Source organism: Podarcis gaigeae, assembly GCF_964106915.1.
Source record: "Podarcis gaigeae genome assembly, chromosome: 1".
NCBI lineage: Eukaryota > Metazoa > Chordata > Lepidosauria > Squamata > Lacertidae > Podarcis > Podarcis gaigeae.
The window spans coordinates 69,483,869-69,504,550 of record NC_139678.1 but is presented as its reverse complement, the minus strand read 5'-3'; the positions used below and the strand labels follow the sequence as shown (position 1 = coordinate 69,504,550).

Below are 20,682 nucleotides of genomic sequence, written 5' to 3'. Positions count from 1 at the left end.
TTTAAAGCAAGGACTAGATAACTAAGGTTGAAAGAATATTCTTTCTTTATTGGATAAAAGTTATTAATTTCACGATTGGAAAGTACATAATTTTGCTGGAGGATAAGAGTGGATTTTGTGAGCTGAAGTGCAACCCCCCGGTAACCGGGGGTGATCCGTGAGAGAGCCTGGTGAAGAGATACAGAAGATTTTGACAGCTGTCAAAGTAGCTGTCAAAGTTGGGGAATAAAAAGAGAACATTGTTTCTGGTGTCTTTGCTGGCGAGATTTGATACAATTTGGATATAAAGTGTTGAAAACAAGGAATAACAAGTTAGTTTGACTTTTGGGTTGGAACTGGAAGGATACTAAGTAACCATAACCCCTCTAGAGGGGGTTTTGGGACATTACAAGAATGGCTGCAAGTGGAAAAATACTCATTGAGCTAAACAGGACTTTTTATCTCCTGGGAAAGCTTCAAGAACAGAGCAATATTTTGACTACAGGGGTTTCAACACTGAAGGAGACAGTAGATAAATCTATTGAAAATGGAAGGGACTTGACTCAAGGTTTAGTTCCTGAACAAAAAGCCCCTGTAGCGGAATCAGAAATTTTTGCAGCTGAGCAGGAAAAAAAACCTGAGAAATGTGATGAAAGGGAACAAGAAATACATGATGATCTGGAAGGGAATGAAGGAGGAGTTACATTACAGCAGAATATTAAGGAAGGCCAGAGGCCTGACAGGAAAGATATAAAGGAAAACAAGAATTGGATTATGAAAATTTGGCTTGAATTGGACAATGAAGATTGGAGAGATCTCCTGATGGGGAGATCTGAGGATCTATGGATTACAAATTTGACCAAGATGGAAGTTGGAGCATTTGGAACATCCAGACTTAAAAGGATTAAGAAACAAGATTTGAGTTCTACTTTTAAATATAAAGGTCTGGATCGAAGAAAAATGAACATTTTTGAGACAGAACTTCTCCGAGACCTGGCGTTTGATATAAAGGACTACCAAAAAAACCGGCAAAGAGGAACTGAGAGAGAATTAAGGGCCTCGGATGTGAGGTCTCCAGGCTGATAGCAGATAGACTGATGGATAGCAGATAGACTGATGGATACAGGGGATCGAAACCGGCAAAGGGGGGCTGGAGTTTGGGAATCCAAAGGGTGTACAATTATATTTTGAATTTTTCTTCCTTCTTTATTTTGTTTTGTTATGAGTATAAAAAAGGGGGAATTCATGGAAGGGAATTGGGGTCGACCTTAGAAACAGATTCTAATGTTTAAAGATTGTGGACTATAAGGGGAAAGTGGCTATATAAATTGAATTAAATTGAATAATGGGCTAAATACAATAAGGTTAAAATTTGGGATAAGAACTTGTTGAAATAAACAAATGGAAATGGAATACAAGAAGGGGAGGGGTGGGGAAGTCTTGGAAAGATGTTATTGAAAGGAAGGTTTAAATGTAAATGTTTTCTTTTTTCTTTTTCCTTTTCTTTTGGATTTTTTGAAAATTTCAATAAATATGTTTTATTTATATATATATATATATATATATGCAGGTTTTGGTGTCCTCGGGTGTCTTCCCGTGTAAAAGTTGGGGTGTCTAGGCGACGTTTCGACGAGGTCTCACTCGTCATCTTCAGGCTGGTGCTTTCGGCTTCTTGTTACTGGAACAGAGCGGGATCTCAATGTTTGAGTTCCTATAAATACTGTAGAGGGGGTGTGGTGTCTAGCCTCCAATGTTCTGGGCAGAGAGGAAGTTAGACACCCCAACTTTTACACGGGAAGACACCCGAGGACACCAAAACCTGCATTCCTGTACCCGTGAAAATCTACGAAAGCAAATATATATATATATATAATATATATATATGCAGGTTTTGGTGTCCTCGGGTGTCTTCCCGTGTAAAAGTTGGGGTGTCTAGGCGACGTTTCGACGAGGTCTCACTCGTCATCTTCAGGCTGGTGCTTTCGGCTTCTTGTTACTGGAACAGAGCGGGATCTCAATGTTTGAGTTCCTATAAATACTGTAGAGGGGGTGTGGTGTCTAGCCTCCAATGTTCTGGGCAGAGAGGAAACATTGAGATCCCGCTCTGTTCCAGTAACAAGAAGCCGAAAGCACCAGCCTGAAGATGACGAGTGAGACCTCGTCGAAACGTCGCCTAGACACCCCAACTTTTACACGGGAAGACACCCGAGGACACCAAAACCTGCATTCCTGTACCCGTGAAAATCTACGAAAGCATATATATATATATATATATATATATATATATATATATATATATATGCTTTCATACTGGAGCCTCAGTTGGTGGAAAGTCCTATTGCAAGATAGAAAATGATAGTTATTAAAAATCTGAACTAAATGCAGTTCAAAATAAAAATAGGAACTTGCAGCTAAATAGGTGTCATAATCTGGCCACTGACATGCATCCAATTCTGAGAGTTACCTAATCCTGGAACTAGAAATCAGCAGTTGCCATTCTATTACATTGTAGATACATAGCTAATTCTTGTATTTCTTTTTAGAAAGTACTAATAATGTATAATGTATAATGTATTTATGATGTTCCATTAAGGCAAAATCCAAATCCAACCACTTAACTGACTACGTTGTGAATTTAGTTGAAAAGCCTCCTTTTAGAGTCTGTAAAGCACACTTCTGAACTAAACTGGCATTACTAATCAAAGTATTAGAAATGCATTCACTTTATCATGGGCACAGCACCCACATACAGAGGAATTCTGTCAGGCAAAATGGGGCCCAGTGCCCCCCCTCTCCTCCCCACCTGCACCCAGGCACCACAACAGGCTACTATGAGGAATAGGACCTCTTCATGTACCTTTCATATCCCCATGCAACATACCTTTCAGACACAGTCATGGAATACCTAATAAGCCATGTAGAAAAAATTAGGTCCAGGCCCTATCACTGAGCCTTTAGTATTATCTCCTCCATTCCTAAACTGCTTTGGTACTGATATACTACTATACAGACAGAGCTAACCTACTGTATACACATATCCATCCTCTGCAGCTTCTTTATGTAAATCTCCAAGCAATATGTCTTCCAAACTTGCAGCAAGCTGATTGCCATGGCAGGCCAAATGATTAGAACTGTTCTGCAAGACATGGGATTACTGCTGCAGCTGTTTGGCTAAGCTGTGAAGTTCTGTCCTTTTAAAGAGCTGGTAAAACTAAAGCTGTTAGCTTTGGTTTATAGCTCTGATAAATCACTTCAATGAATGGTTGTTTTTGTTAGGGGGGGTTAAATTGGCCCTGGCATCATTTCAAGTTATTTAAGTTTGCAGCAAATAAGGCATTAACTGGTCATGATCAGGGATGAGGAATTTTGTTTACAGCTAATGAACTGAGTTTAATAGGGAGTGCCGCCTTGGCTTCTGAATAAAGAAGAAGCATGGAGCTGTATGTGCTTAATGCACCAAGGAAGAAAGAAAATTGCATGCTTAAATACTGACCCGTAGGTCATGACATCAAAAACCCAATTTTTTTCCTCCAACACTTTTGAGGTTGTAAATATAGCCAATGCATGTTACAGAGCTGTTAAAATGTGAAATATCTAATGGATATGGGTTTCTTCTTTTGTTCTGTGATGAGAGTTTTAAGACGTGCCACCTCAGCTACCAATATCCATTTGCTCTATCAATAAAGAGGCAAACTACATTATACTAAAACAACATACTGTAGAAAATTTCTGGAGACTACTATACAGTGGTAACTTGGGTTAAGAACTTAATTCGCTCTGGAGGTCTGTTCTTAACTTGAAACTGTTCTTAACCTGAAGCACCACTTTAGCTAATGGGGCCTCCTGCTGCTGCTGCGCCTCCACCGCACGATTGCTGTTCTCATCCTGAAGCAAAGTTCTTAACCCAAGGTACTATTTCTGGGTTAGCAGAGTCTGTAACCTGAAGCGTATATAACCTGAAGTGTATTTAACCTGAGGTACCACTGTAGAGTAGAGAACTTCATGACTGACTGCATCTCCTTGCCGTAAGCTCCCAGGATCACAGAAATTTAGAATGCCACAGAGAAACATTTTAAGCAAGCCTTCCTTTTTCTTATTAATAATAATTGGTGAATGACCTTTTTATTCATAATATATTAAGCATATATAAGCACAAGAAAAATATATAAATAAAAATTTATCACTACTGTAGCTCTTCAAATATTTATGCTAAACATTTTTCCCAACAGTAGGAAGCGCCTTCTCAAAACCAAATTCATGTCTGTGATCCTTCTATATAAAAGGATGCAGTTTTATTTATACAAAGGAATTCTGAGCTTCCTTAATATAATAGAGCTTGCTCATTTTCCCAAAGTGCAACATTCCAGATTCTTATTAACCAACTTTTGACATCAGACACAGTTTGATCGTTTCCAGAGTCTGGGCATGCATACATACTGGCAGCCACAATTAAATTCTGAATATATTTTTTCTTCCTGACTGCTCCCTGGATATTTCCTAAAAGCAGAACTTCAGGGGAATTTGGTAATGCAAATCTTGCCATTGTACAAATAATGTAAGAAAATCAGTAATTATCTTAGGAGAGCCGAGAGCTCTTACAGGATCCCCTTTCCTCTATATTTTATATTCCTCTACATTTTTTAAAATCAAACTGACTCATATGTGTTAAGGTATGACTAAGAATCATAGATGTGGGAGGAAACCAAAAGGTAATCTCTGCCAATGCAGGAAATCTGCTACTATAGCATCCTTGGTTAGCTACACTTTAAAAGAATGTTGACATAATTGTATAAACTGTATAGGAGAATATTTTATCATTGCCCACAGTTCTAAATGTCTGGCAAAAAAAGAGAGAAAAAGTGAAATGTCTTATTCCTCTTAGTAAACTACATTTTCCAGATACAGAATGTTGCACAGATTATAGTGTCTGAAGTATCGTAAAATAGTTGACAAATTTAGATCAATGGAAAATGTGCTATGGCCAGCACGGATCATCTTCCTTCCGCCTAAGACTGTTCCTTGGTTTTCCTTTATTTCCACTTTCCCCCAAACTGGTGCAAGAATCTGATACCGAACTGATCAAAGAAGCACATGGCAAGGATATACTGGAAGCTGGCAACTTTACCTCTCTTCAGGCTGCATTCTATAGAAATTCCATGTTATCTTCAGATGCATCAGTGCAGACCACACTGGGAAGGTGAGAACAGTAATGAAATGTATCTACACCTCCACACCCATATCCATATTGATCGCTGTCTACTCCAAACCTGCACACACATGCAGTGCAGACACTGTCCAGACCAATGTAAACATGGCATGTGAGAAAAGAAGGCTGAACTAATGGGTGCTTTCAAATCATACCAAGGAGGAAGAAGCAATAGTGTTCATGACTCTGTAAGGTGCAATATCCTCACCTCCACATTCAGATATACTGTGAGCTCCAGCTGTTTTTTGGTTTCCGGGATTCTGTGGGTTTGGGCAAGGTTCACAAGTTATTTGGCCTTCGTTGTCTTGGTAAGTTCCATTCGGACATAGAATGCAGCTTTCTTGCTCCCCATCGTAATATGTTCCAACACTGCAGCTAGCTGAGAAGAGAAGAGAAAACTGTCAGCAACAATGAATCTGTGATCATCTTCTATGGGGTGGGTGGAAATGGGGATACCAGGAGGCAGAGAATTGAGTTCAATTATTTTTTACTTTGGGATTTTTTTTCATGCTGTGTGCCTCGTGGTCATATTTAGGGTCAGGAAGTAAATTTTCTGTCTGGTCACATACAGGGGAAGGCTTCTGCTTTCCCTATGGATAGAAAAATTGACCCTCAAGTAAAGGCTTGATCATCTGTTCTATTTCAAGAAGACTGCTCTCGAGTTTTTAAAAACCATCTACAGAAACCCAAATGGACTGTCCTACTTTGTGAGGGGTTGGCTTACATGGACTTTAAGTCTTTTTGCTCTCTGATGGTGGCAGAAGCATAGGTTAGTGAAAATGTTTCAAGTTAAATAACTGGTAACAGAACTGATTGATAAAGTCCTCTTCTCTGGGATAATTACAGCATAGAATACTTTGCTAACTAGACTACTGAAGTATAAGTCAACTTCCTGTTTAATTTCACTTCAGTGAAAGGAAGCAGAGTGATCCTCTCCCACCAAAATCAGTGGGATTTCAAAGTTCTTTGACTAACTATCCACAGCTACTGTCTGGGCTTTTGCATATTTAATAGTTTGAACAGAAGCAGCACAAACAATCTTTCATTGGTATGTTTGGGAAAGAGACCTAAAATTGTTTGTTTGTTTGTTTATATTATTAGTACCCCGCCCATCTCCTTCTCTCACTCCTCCCCGCCCCTCAAAATAAGGACTATATATTTCTGACCATTCTTTGCAGAGTTATGTATCCTATCAGAGGACTGGTTCCCAGTCAGATAGTCCTTACTACTTCTTTCCATGGCTGTAAAATATATCCCTTTCCATCTCCATCCTATTAAAAGAGACCCTTGTGCAGCATTCATTAGAATGGCCAAACTATAAATGAGTTAAGTCTTTCCAGAAATATTTAAGGTCAGTGCTTGCTTGTGAAATGTTACCCTCTATGATATGTCCAGTTCCCTGAAAATCAAAGGGTGGGTGTGTCAGTGTGCACATTTTTAAAGCTACTGAAGCACAACTGATCACTCTGTATGGAGCAAAAACTGAAATAAAAATGTCTCCGCAGCCTTAATTTCTTCTGTACAAATATTAGTTTAAAAATTAAGCTGCAAAGTTTTAGTCCCACAGAATAAAGCACAAGGTGTGCCACACAGTACAAAAAGTCTGTTTTCACAACAAAGAGCAACGACTTGGAAATAATGGCACTACATCAAGGATTCAGCAAGCTTTCTTTGCCTGCTTTTTATTTCCCCACAACCTGCTTGTTTTCCTTCAAATGAGCTGAAGAACCATTTGCCTTCAGCGGGATTCATTCCTATAACCACTGTCTTTGTTTGTCTTCAGTGACCATTAAAATCCTATTCTTAATCACTGCAACTCTTTGAAAAAGTGAAAGCTATTCTGATGCAAAAGAAAGAGGGGGAGAAAGGCAACTCCAGGGCGCCAGGAATAGTAGTTATAAGGACATTTAAAGGCTCTTTCACTCTATTCAATACTTTTAGTCTTTAAGATTTTGATGCCATGGACAAACTCTATAGTGTCTCCATGATGGAAAAAGGTGAGCCTCATAAAAGAGGTCGTGATCCACAACTAACTGTTCCCCTAAGAGCCATGCCTTGACTTTATAAGAAAAACACAAAAACCCGATGGAAACTTATTTCTAAGCAGCCCTCTGTATTGTTTTAGGATCTTTTTGTTTTGGTGTTTATTGGTTCACAAGCTGTGGTCATATGGGTAAATTATGCGCATTAGGAGTTAGGTCTTAAGTCTATTATTACTTAAGCAGCAGGTTGGCAGAATAGCTAGCTATTTATCTCTGGTTTGGAAAATTTATTCCCCTCTCCCCCAGCACCTCTTTCAAGATCTTTTCATTTGAAAGGAAAGAAAGTTGCAAGATGTTGGGAATCAGATACGGGGGGGGGGGGGGACAGCAGGGGGGGGAATTCTAAACAGAAAGGTCTTTGTGTCATTTTTTCTTCTTTTTAGGAAAAAAAGAAAACTGAGCCACATTGCAAATTAATGTTCTTTTGGTGAAGTGTCACTTTATATGCTTACAGTACAACGAAGACTGACTGAAAGATGCATTTGTGCCCCGTAACGCAATTTTTAAAAAATCAGCACTGATGATGGAAGTTAAAATCAAACAACATTAAAATGCAAACACTGAAAACACCATCCTAACAACATCATAATATAGATAATAAAAACTATAATAACAGCATCAGATTTACTAAACATTTAAAGTCTGTGCAAATGCCTAATGTGTGCTTCACATGCCTATACAGTTAACAACTTACTGTGTGAAAGGGAGATTCGTTTATGAATATAGAGAGGGTAAAAACTGGGAAACACTTGCCCTTCTAAATTTATGGAGTTCAGAAGGATACAAATACAACCTATTTACACGGTTTATTAGTCCTCATGCAGCCAGCCCACTGGATGCCACAGCTGAGCATTACAGAAATGAAAAGGAAAGAGTCACCCTGAGTCTTGTGCTCACACACTTCCCCTGCATTCTCCCCTGCAATTGGGCACAATGAGGACCTTAGCAGAACTTATTCTCACTTTCCACTAACCCTCGCTTGTCATGTTGCACTCGTGGTTTGAAGATGGCTTGCTCTGAAACTGACTAGAATTTGCAGTTTGAAAAGTTTCTGATCCATACATAAGGTCATATGAGGTTTTATGGAAAGTGAAGTTAACAGTGGCGTAGCGTGGGTTGTCAGCACCCGGGGCAAGGCAAGTAATTTGCACCTCCTAACCCGTGGATTTGCGCCCCTAACCCCCAGGTGTTGCACCCAGTGCGGCCAGCCCCCCCCCCCGCACCCCCCACGCGACACCACTGGAAGTTAAACACTGTTGAAGGTCACCTCTCAGCTGTGCAGGAAGAAGAAGAAAAAGAGGAAGGTAGAAATGTGTGAGCCCAAGACTCATGGTGGCATCTTCCTGCTAATGCCCGTAAAGCTAAATCATGGTTTCTTTTCCCTGTCTCCACTCCACTTGGGCTAGCTGTACCCACAGCCAATCAAAGTGAGGTTTCCCACCCAGCACTTTACGAGACGCTCCACTCTGGTGGAATTCCACTGCACTGCATCACCAGACTCTGGTCTTTCTTAGCTTTCTGTCACCGTTACATACGTGTTAGATCAATGCATCTGATCACATCCATGCTCACCACATTTGTTGCCCACATGCCTTTGACCCAGGCCACAGACTTCTTGTGTTTCCAGCACCCTGGCAGATTTCCTGGCCACATCATGATTCACACCAGACAGGCGAATATGGAATTGTTCTTTATTTATCACCTTCCGCAACGTTCTAATTGCTTTACGAAGTCTTTTCTCAGTCCTCTTACGTGCGCAGCTCAGATTGCATGTTTCTAGAAAGGTACAGGTGGTCGCGATCAAGAGCAGAAAGCACTAAAGTGCAACAATACTAGATTCAAAAGAGTTGTCAGTGCAATAATGGTAGACTGTATTAACTACGGCAATACATTATTCTGTATTAAACTTTTCAATATACCCAAAACAGACAGCAATTAAATGGTGAACATCTAGTGATAGTAGCTTTCTGACCATAGGGGAAATGAATATTAAAGCTTTAAAACAGGAGATACTTTTTTTCTTTTTGCATGAAGGTGAAAGTGAAAGAGAGAGAAATCAAGGAACAAACTGCAACAAAGCTCCCTCAAAACCATAATCTTTCAATTGTATTGTGGGTTCCTTTCCAACCAACCTGTCACCTCCTTTTGGTTTGTTTCAAGCTCAAAGTCTGCAGATATAAACATTTCTCTAGCTGCCTTCAAGCTGCTGAGGTCTCCAAGAGTTCTCTTGCCAGAACTGCACGTCAGATTTACATAGTAGAAGTTCTTCTCCATTACTGAATTATGTTTCTCTGTGTGAAGAAAATTAAAGGAAGCAAGAGCCATCTATGCTGTAGGGCCTTTCTAAGGCTTGATAAATGTTGCTGAGAAAATGGTTATGGGGCTGTATGATTCATTCAAGATGCTAACAAACGACAAGCAACTGCACTCGATGGTGTATGGTACAGTCTGGTATTTGGACACATTTTCTATTTTATTAGACTAAAACCAGTGCCGAGGTCTTAATGCTGCCCAAATTAGTTTATTGAAAATTAGCTCCATTGTTCCTTTTACACGCTTAAACCAGCTATGACAAAGCTCTACACCATTAAAAGTTCAAAGCTGGACTGCCAGAACCTCAGTCAGTTTGCTACTAGGAAGATTTTACATGGCTATAGTTCTAAGCATTTGCTCACATATTGTGTTTGTGTTAAGAATGAAAGGAAACATATCCAGGTAGCCCTAGGCTTGTGATTAGGTACAGTGTCTGGGAGTCCAGACATTTACTGTGTCACTTGTCAGCAAACTAATCTGAAAAAATTTACAGTGGCACCTAAAACATGGGCTGAGCTGTGTACCCTTGCATCAACAAGAAATCAAGTCAGTCAAGATGTATTCAACACTTTTCCTGCTGATGCACATGCATAATCACTAGCCTTTGGGACACATCCCATTTAGACTGCCCATATGTCCCCCTTCCCCCTTAATTGCCCTGTAACATAACTTGATAGGTAATTCTCCAACCATGGTTCTTTAAGCTGTAATGCTTTCTAATCTTTAAGGCTTCCCCATTACACACCTGATGTACAAGCACACATTCTGACTGCAAAGGTTCCTGTCTATTTTGCACTCTTGCCACGGCCCCCGTTCTCTTTTGTCTTGGACTCAAAAGTCCATTTCTTCACCTGACCTATATTGGTCAGGGCAGCCTTGCTCCAACCTAGTTACTGACATTAACACTGTACCATCCCTCACGCAGCCTTGCCTATGGCTGGCTACAGAAATTATTGTAGACTATCAAACTATAGAAAAATTATCTTAAACGTCTCTCATTGGATTCTTCTGCAGCTATTTTCCACCTCTGATCACCTTAGGCTATATATGCATTCCGTTCCATGATGGGTGCTGGCGCCGTATCCCACCTGGCACCTAACAATGGGTTATTAGGTGAGGAGGTCTGGAGCACCACACAGCAGCAGAAGTGAAAGGAGGCCTGGACCTGTCCTATGGCCCTACCGTTGGACAGAGCGGTTGCAGGGAAGCAGAATAATATTGTTCTGACTAATCATGTATCTATAGTGCATGATCATGACCAAACATTACCAAGGTCCTTCAAAAAGTAACTACAACTACACACCACACACCATTGGGGGCCTCTGGCATTTACTGATCTACAAAATTAACCCGCTTTAATCACGCATATTCATCCATACCTGGTATTATACGATGAAGGGCATCTTGAAACATCTTACTCTTTCTCAAGTTACATTTTCCTTCATTAAATTTAAAGGTTACACTTGTCCTGATGGTAGAAAGATCTTCAGGAAGAAACATTAAAATTGTTACTTTCCTATGCAAGGACGTAAAACCAAGCAGGTAACTCAGGTGGCTTTCAAACACTGCATCATCAATACTTTGAAAATAAAAAGTGACCACCTGCTTCTCTCTCCAAAAGAAAGAACTTTCACATAAAGTGAAAGCAAGGCAATAAGCAGTTTGTGGAATGCTCTTCCCAGGGAGACTCGCCAGGTGCCTTCATTATACACTGTTAGGTGCCAGGGGAAAATGTTCCTCTTCAACCAGGCCTTTGGCTGATTAACATTCTATGGGGAGAACGATGGGTTATGTTGGGGTGGGGAAACAGCTTAACAAGGACTGAGTGTGCTTAATGGCCATGGGATGCTAAGTGAGCATGGAGAACAGAAAATGGTAGCAATGACAATCCTGTAGGACTGAATAGGAACATGTTTTGTTAAAGGTGCCACTTGTAAACTCTGCCTTACACTGAGACACACTAATAATCCACCTAGACCAGCATTGTGCGTCCTGAGCACAAGTCACTGCCAAAGACTGCTCCATACCCTGCTAACCTGAGATGATTTTACAAGAGATACCTATGAATAAAGCTGAGATCTTCCCCTCGGCCACTGAACTATGCACTGTCTTCAAGAATCTACAAAAGGCTACTCTAGTTTGGTTGCCCTTTTTAACAAAACAGCAGCACAAAACTTGGGTTGCAACATTTATTCAGTTAATGGATTAAAAACCTTAGGGTCAGTTTTAAAAAGTGCCCCCGATTAACTGGGAAGCAGATTGGTTTTTTTCCAAAAAATTGCCAATAAAAGAACTTGCAGAATCCAAGGTTGGCAGTGCCATCTTAAAAAACACCCCTCTTTTTTTCCCTCACAAGGAAATGCCTCTTCTATGAGGGTACCTGCTACAATAAAGGGAGTGTTTTCTGCATAACTGTTTTATTCAGATGCAAATTTAGGCAGATTAGTAAATTAATTGACCACAATTTCTTTAATTAAGCAGAACCCTTAAAAGATATAAACCAGCCCAAGCCCAACATGGAAAAATATATAGCAGATAATTTACCTAGAGCAGTTGACTCACTGGCATTTTGTTTTTTTTTCTTAAGTGGAGAAGGGCTGCCACATTTTATATTGTAGGAATCTTCAAGGCCTAAGAGACAGATCATAAAGCTATACAATAAAACAGAAACACATACTAGAATACTACTGAAATATATTCCTGGAAGCTCAATCCAGTTTCTGAATAGACTCTCAAGCTTACAGTACTAAGGCACAAGTGACGCATCACTAAGTCTAGAACACATATTTATTTATTTTGAATATTTTGTCTGCCAAGTGATTTTCACAAGGGAAATCTGGTATAAATTCGTATAGCAGGAGATAGTTACTACAGAATGTGCATATGGATAGTGACATATGATTTAATGAATATTTCCAGAATTTTTCTAAGGGTTCTATTCTTTTACTTAGAAATAACAACAACATTATAATCACTGTGTTCGGCATGACTTACCAGAGGTCAGATGAATGTCAGAGGGGCAGATTAAAAAACACCTATTGCTTCCATCAGTCTTAATGCAGTGCAGAGATATTTTGGGTAAACTGACATCAGGCATGGACCTTTCTATAGGGCAAAATACAGATACACACAGGAGAAGAAAACTAATGACAGATATGGTTCTAAAATGCAAATGTGAAGTTATGCATGGCACAAAATCAATATTGCTGAAGGAGGAAGGCACAAACAGTATATATACATTTCCTCTTTTCTATAAAATACTGAAATTGGGTTTTTTTTAATGCAGGCAACCACAAAAGGAAAAAACAGCCCAGATTAAAAGCACAGGAAAGAAAGCATCAAAGACCTGAAAGTATCTCCTGTTTTGTTTTGTTTTTAAGCCAGCTTTGACAGACAGCCATGATGGCCAGTTAGAAACAAAATAGTACTGCAGGCTGAAGACATACAATAGATTTTTCAGAGAACTGCCTGCAATTTGAAAGATGGATCACTGCTCTTAGTATCACACTTTCACCTCATGGTAAGCAGATTCTAAAGATATTTGACTGCTTCAGAAACCTGATTCACCAGATGCAATGGTGAGATAAAAGAAACATGGATGTATGATAAGAGAAGTGCACTCTCTTTCAGATCACTTCCAGCTCTTAAAAAGTACTGTCTGTCTTCGGCCATGATAATGCGGATCCACACTGCTGTGCTCAATGGATCATTGCTATCAAAATTGCTTCAAATGCGCAGGAAACCAAAGTTGCAAAAACCATTGGGGGTTCTTGAATCTTACCAACACAGTCCTTTTTGTTCCAGTGTAATTTGTGGCCAGCATCACAGTGGCATTCATAATCCCCCAGTGTGTTTACGCAGGTATGTTGGCAGCCACCATTGTTGATGCTACACTCATTGACATCTATAGCAGAATGGGATGGAGGGAGAGAGACATTTAACCAAAAAATTAGTGCAGTTCCTACTGTGCTCAGCGTAGAGTAGCACATGCAAAACTACTGCTGGGTACAATAATACATTCACTATGCTAGGGGTAACCAATGTGGCACCTGCCAGATGTTACTGGATTCCAGCTCCACCCATATCCCTGACCCCTTTGGATATGTTGGCTGGGAGTTGGAGTCCAACAAAATCTGGAGGGCACAAGTTGGCTACTGCTGGACTATGGTATATATAGAAAGTGTGGCAAGATTTCTCTCTCTCTCTCTCTCTCTCTCTCTCTCTCTCTCTCACACACACACACACACACACACACACACTTAATTGTAAGCTTGTGAAAGTCAATAGAATTTTGGGCCAAATAAGTGAGCTTAGTTCTGAAACCTGGGGAACCTAAATATGCATATATATTATTTTATTAATCACCCTTTCTTCTAAGAGCCCAGGGCATAAGAACCCAGGATGCATAGCACAAGATAAACAACAAAATACATTACTAAATAAAATGCATACAGAACTAAAATATTACAAAATAACAACTGTCAAAACCCAAACTCATGATTTGTCTTGCTCTAGATCAGTGTTTCCCAACCTTTTTTGGGCAAAGGCACACTTGTTTCATGAAAAAAATCTCGAGGCACACCACCATTAGAAAATGTTTAAAAAATTAACTCTGTGCCTATATTGACTATATATAAAGTAACTCTCTTTAATAGGAATCAAATAAACACAAAGAAAGTATTTTATAATTACTTTATTATGAAATAGTAAGTAAACAGAAATATGAAAAATTATAAAATACTTTATTCAGTGCGCAACCTGGGTCTGTTTGGCTGAACACAAAGCTGATATTCTGGCTGGAATCGAAGAAAGACACACACGTAGCTCTTTGTCAACAGCTCTCAGTCTCTCTCTGTATTTAGTTTTTATAGCAATCATGCTTGAAAAGCTCAACTCACAGAGATATGTAGTGGAAAATGGGAGCAATGTCAAAATAGCTTTGTTTGCCAGAAGGGGGAACTCCTTGGCAGTTTCCAACCAAAAACTGTCCAAAGGTAGATCAGCAAATCTTAGCTTGAAACCACGATTTTGTCTCAGTTCAGTTAGTTCCTCCTGCTCCTGTAAAGTCATGTCCTTTCCACCAACTGATGCTGAGCTATAAGGGTCCCTAACCCAGTCAAGGCATTCAGTGGAGACTGAAGAGAAATAAAATGACAACTTCCCCTCGAGAGTTTTTAAATGTTTACCTATTATCTCACACAGTGCAGCAGTGTGAACACCTTGCCATTGCTTGGTGAGTGTGAACATTTCAGGATTGCCACTTTCCACGTGTTGATGCCAGACTTGCACCTTTGAACGGAATCCATTTATTTTATCTGTACTTGTAAGCAGGTTTTCATTTCGGCCTTGCATTCGTGTGTTCAGTTCATTCAGATGATGAAATATATCTGCCAGGTATGCCAGCCTTGCACACCACTCATCACTTGCAAGCAGCTTTGCGTAATCTGACCTCTCATTTGTCAGAAACACTTTAAGTTCCTCCCGCAGCTCATACACATGAACCAAGACCTTGCCACGCGACAACCACCGGACCTCCGTATGAAACAGCAAGGTTTTATGCTTCGCTCCCATCTCCAATACGTCTGGAAATTGTGTTGTTTGAGAGACGGACTTTGGCTATTTCCTTAGCTGCTTCTGGTCCGAGCATCTCCTCTACAATAGCTTTGCAGGCGGGAAGTATTAATGTCTCTGCCACAGTGTGCGACTTTTTTGACTTGGCTATAAGTTCAGCAATGTGATAGCTAGCTTTAAGACCTCTTTCATTTACCTTTGAGGTTTGTCTCATGAAAGTTGCCTGTTTCTCCGTGTTTTCACGCAGGTGAACAAAATAGTCCGCATTCTTGTTTTGAAGCGAAGGGTGTTTCGTTTGGAGATGGCGTTTAAGTTTGCTTGGGACCATAGCACTGTTAGCTAGCTTTTCACCACACACCACACACAGTGGAGTTGGTTGGTTTGCATCTCCGGTGAAAGTAAATCCAAATGAAATATAGCTTTCGCTATATTGCCTTGTGCCAGAGAATTTGCTTGAACTAACCATCTTTGCTTTCTTTTCATGCCCACTCATACTTGGGCTCTCATCTGGCTCCAAATTTTGTTCAGAGTCCAGTTCTTTTCTTTTCAAAAACCTTTCCATCACTGCAGTATCCGGCCATCCAATTGCCACTGACAAACGGATACAGACCCCTTTTTTTTACAGCACAGCTCACACAAATGTACACGGAACACCCTTTTCGAATTAAAACACACAGTCTCACGAGAGCAAGGAGCAGCGATTTTATATTTTACGAAAAGAAGTCGCTAGTCCTCATGGTGACAGAGTGGAAAATATTTAAAAGCAGAACCACCTTGAGGAAGGTGGAGCCATATCACATCCCGGCAGGAGGCCTAAATTGGTGGAACGCTCACGCCCCGCCTATTCAAAGAGGACTATTAGACTTCCGGGTCGGCGCCATCGCCGAATGGCGGGCTCCCTCCGAGCTCCGGAGGGAGCCGGCTTGGCAGGGGCTGGGTCCTACCGCACCGGCGATGCGGGGACCCTTAAAAACCACAGCCAGAGGAGGCCGTGGACATGGAGACTCGGCTGGCACCGTTAGCGCTCTCCCGACTCGTGAAGGAGCCTTTTTAAAGGCTACGGATCGGGTGCCGGGGAGAAGCGTGGTGCTTTGAGTTCTCTGCTATCCCTGCCGAGCGCAGCCGCATGCCATCCGGCAGAGAGCGCTGACTTCTTCTATTGAAAATTCGGCTCTAAAGAAGAACCCGTGAGTAATTGGAATATGGACTAAAAAAAGGGGATAAATTTTTAAAATTCGGAGCGAACGGGGGAGGCGGAAAAAAGGAAGTCAGCCCACCCCTAAATTGTAGAAGAGCCAAAACAAAGGACTGGACAACTAAGATCGAGTGTAACCTTATCTTGCCGAATCAGCAACTTCGCGAGGGAAAATTATAAGATTGAGCTGGAGGAGAAAAGTGGAATTGTTTTAAAAAAGCAACCCCCCCCCCCCCCCCCGGAATCCCTGGAGCGATTTGTGAAACTGCCTGGAGAAAAGCGATGGAGGTTTTGACAGCTGTCAAAGAGCTGTCAAAAAGGAAGATTAAAATAGAGACTTTGTTATGAGGACTTTGCCGGTTATATTTGTTATAAATTGAATATAAAGTGTTTTAAATATCGGTCAACAAGCTATTTGGTCTGGTGGATGTGATTCTGGAAGGGAACTTTGTTACTGCAATCCACCTAGAGGAGCCGAGGGATATTGCATGTGTTTTTCACAGGAAACTTGAACAGTTGAATGGAACTTTTAATCTCCTGGGAAACTGCAGGAATGGAACATTATTTTGTCTACAGAGGTCTACACACTACAGGAAACAATGGAACTATTTGTTGGAAAATGAAAGGAACATGATGCAATGCTTTGCTCCATGAATAACAAGCCTCTGCAGAGACATTAGAAACTTTTGGAAAAAGAACATTTCTGTGGGAGAACAGAGAAATAAAAAGGAGGAGAATGATTGACAAGAACAAGGAAATAACAAGAACTGGACAGAACTGGGGGAACATTTGGGATATTCAGGTTTGACAAGCTTATGGATACAAAATTGGAGTTTTTACTCCTGGATATAAAAACCTGGATAGAAGAAATGGGCCCTTATCTGATAGACTCCTTCTATGATTGGACATCCGTAATTAAAGACTGGCAAAGAACCTGAGGGACATAGTGTAATGTGGGAACTCCAGGAAGATATTAGAAGTGGAGGGATAGGTGAAACGCAAAGGGGAAAGAGGGGAGGGAAAATTGGAATCCAAAGGCTGTAAAATTACTATTCATATTTATCTTATTTCCATCTGTACTATGTTTGAAAGGGGGAAACTCGTGGAAGGGTATAGATCGATCTTAGGGGATGGGAATTTGGATAAATTGGGTTATTGATGAAGAGTGTAATTTGGGGATAAGAACTTGTTGAATTTAATTGCTTATTTGGAAGATTTGGAACACAAGAGGGGGTAGGGAGGGGAAGTCCTAGTTATTGGCAAAAAGTTTATAGATTGGATTTAATTTGTTTTGATTTGTTTTAATTTGGAAAATCTTAATAAAAATTATTATAAAAAAAAAAAAGAGGACTATTAATTTGGAGAGCTGCTATCTTCCAAACTGTGAGACGACGAGGCAAAAGGCAACAGCCCAGTAGGCCGGCCGAAGCGAGTGGCGATGGGATGTGGGAGGGAGATCGCTCACCGCCCCGCGTGTGCTCGCCGCCGCCACCCCGCCTCTCGCCGCCCGACTCGCCCGCCTCCCTCCCACGGCACACCAGGCAACGTCTCGCGGCACACTAGTGTGCCGCGGAACACCGGTTGGGAAACACTGCTCTAGATAAACCACAAGCCGCAACCAATGTTTCTTATTGGTTTAGAGCGGGTGCTTTGTCTGGAACAAAACAAACCAGAAGTCTAGGTTTGGACAACATGCTAAGCCAAACCATGACTTAACTAACAGCAGAAGAGCCAGAGGTGGAGTAATGTGTCACGGTTTGGTTTAATGTTATGTCGGAATCAAAATAAAATGACTTGAAGGCACAGGCTTTCCCCACAGGAACATTTTAAAACCATACGAGACTGTAAATGACTTACTTAGCTTGTCAAAGCTACGGCTACGTATTTCAGTTAGAAAAAAAACTAAATTACAAACATAATCTGTTTTTTGAAACCTTTTCGAATTAGGGCTAGCCTTGGAGGCAGCTACCGTGCATAATACCAGCTGAAACCAATGGGTGTTTTGCAGGCAGCCATTCTGCAAAACCTCTCTCTTAGTACCCAAGTGTGGAATGCAACTGTTTGTTCTAATAGACATAGTTGCCTTCCAGTAAAAGTGAGAAGGAAAAGTTACTTCAGCAAAAGTATGATAAATACACAGTTAGTAGTTTTCTGTTTCAAACTGACCAAAAAGGAGAAAGGCAAACATCTGAAAAATCTGCAGCACTGGGTTTAAAACCCATATTTCCAATTGCTGTTAAAGATAGCACAAGCAATAAGCATGCCAGCAAGAACTTTATATATACACTCACCTCCACAATGTGTGAAGCCATAGAGTGTGTATCCTTTGTTGCAAGTACACTCAAAAGTGCCTGGATGATTGATGCATATATGGTCACATGTTCTTTCAAATGTACATTCATCAATGTCTGCAATTTTTAAAGGGACACTTCATTATTTCACTTTATGATTAGGAGACATTTATATACTAGGAAAGCTGGATGAAAAGAAAAGTACTGGATTTTTTTGAAAAAGTACTGGATTTTAAAACACCATGAGGCAGTTAGTATATCAAATGTGGCAAACCAAAGAGTAGAACTGCTGTTCAAGTGAATTCTTATGCTTTTTTAGACCACTGAAAGCATTTTGTTATAAGGTAGCCGAGACCAGGCAAAGAGGACGCAATATTTATCAAGCAATACTTAACTTTCCTACTTCTCTTTCCTACTGACTTAACAACGGTATAAACCATTGGTCTACTTACTGATTAAAATGCCACTGACTGCAGAATAATAAAGTGGTTCTTTGTATCTCTGGGCAGGCAAAATATAGTAAGTCGATAGCCAGCAGGTATTTTCTAAAAATAGAGGTGTTGGAACTTGAGGTTCTTTAGAAACCTTCCCTAGCCAACCAACCTTCCTAATATTCCAAGCAGGGAGGGGACAGCAAGGAAGGAAGGTGCAGTTGCTCAGAGGAAAATAAAAAAGTAGTATTTTTTGCATTGCAAGGGCCAAACTAAACATTACACACAGATGCATGTAGCATCATTCTGATTGTCCTTTAAAAGGTGGGAAAGACAGTTTGGAGGCAGGTGTGGGGAGGTGAGACTGAAATAGCTGTAAGGGAGTGCCTTTTCTCACCTGCTATTTCCACTCTCCACATTGCCTCTTAAAACAGCTCCTTCCTCCAATACAGATTTTAATAAATATTTTCTTGAATTTAAAAAGGAGGCCACTGCTCTGAAGGAAATTTGGAAAAATCAGCAGGGAAGGGGGTAAGCACCCCCTCTATCAGTTCTCTAATCCCAACCACTCCCTAGAAGTGGCTCTTCCCATTTTAATAGGGCAATCGGCATCCATACATTTTTGTGTGGAAAGCCTTGGTTTATCCCGAATACACCATCTTGTTGGTACTTAATACAACTGCTATATGACATTTAATACTGAAATCATTGTTCTAGAAATAACAGGACGTGGGTGGCGCTGTGGTGTAAACCACTGAGCGTCTTGGGTTTGCCAAGCGTAAGGTCGGCAGTTCAAATATGTGCAACGGGGTGAGCTCCCGTTGCTCTGTCCCAGCTCCTGACAACCAAGCAGTTCGAAAAAGCATACTAGAGTGAGTAGATAAATAGGTACCACTGTGGCAGGATGGTAAACGGTGTTTCCATGCGCTCTGGCACTCCTCATGGTGTCCCATTGTGCCAGAAGTGGTTTAGTCATGCTGGCCACTAGACCCAGAAAGCTGTCTGTGGACAAATGCCAGCTCCCTCAGCCTGAAGAGAGATGAGTGCCGCACCCCATAGTGCAATTTGACTGGACTTAACCATCCAGGGACCCTTTAACTTTTTACCTTACTTTTACATTTTCTAGAAATAACCCAGCCATACATAGGCAAGAAGGTGAACATTGTACATAGACAACACACAAATGGAGGTTGAGATCAGGGATTAAAAGATAAGTAATTGGTAGAAAAATGAATAATAGGTAGGTGCACAAATACTGTATTCAACTAGCACTTGTATAGGTTTTTAAACTGTTAACATATTATTATTTTTCTTTAAAAAAATAGCCTACTTCAAACACAAATTTGAATAGTAGCACAATTTTAATTAAATAATGAGCTAACTACTGGTTGCTAAACAGATTAGGTGGAAAGATGAGAGACTTAATACTAAAACAAACTGTATTCAAATGGTACCTTCACTTGAACTCTCATAAATTCTACATTTCCTATTTGTCATGCTACATCTGATCTTAAAGAAAAACACAAAACCAAAAGATAAAGAACAGTGGATTGAGTTTTGGGTTTTTGTTAATCAGTTCTGCTTTGCAGAAGTCATTGTCAATGATGGCTTCATAAATTGTTCTCTAGAAAAATGGATTAATGCATCTACTAAA

General features: G+C 40.5%; 1 protein-coding gene across 5 annotated transcripts in view; it reads right to left on the bottom strand.

Moving 5' to 3' along the window:
- SCUBE2 (signal peptide, CUB domain and EGF like domain containing 2) overlaps window positions 1-20,682 on the bottom strand; it is a 53,742-nt gene that overhangs the window by 9,592 nt on the left and 23,468 nt on the right. For 3 of the 5 annotated variants that reach the window (XM_083724846.1, XM_083724847.1, XM_083724848.1), the window contains 8 exons: window positions 18,598-18,714; window positions 13,322-13,444; window positions 12,535-12,645; window positions 12,085-12,171; window positions 10,920-11,024; window positions 9,360-9,518; window positions 8,800-9,003; window positions 5,394-5,564 (listed from right to left, as the gene is read on the bottom strand). In XM_083724846.1, coding sequence (XP_083580972.1) covers window positions 5,394-5,564; window positions 8,800-9,003; window positions 9,360-9,518; window positions 10,920-11,024; window positions 12,085-12,171; window positions 12,535-12,645; window positions 13,322-13,444; window positions 18,598-18,714 — 1,077 coding nt within the window. The remainder of the gene's footprint in view (window positions 1-5,393; window positions 5,565-8,799; window positions 9,004-9,359; window positions 9,519-10,919; window positions 11,025-12,084; window positions 12,172-12,534; window positions 12,646-13,321; window positions 13,445-18,597; window positions 18,715-20,682) is intronic. The other 2 variants (XM_083724849.1, XM_083724850.1) reach the window with 1 other exon arrangement.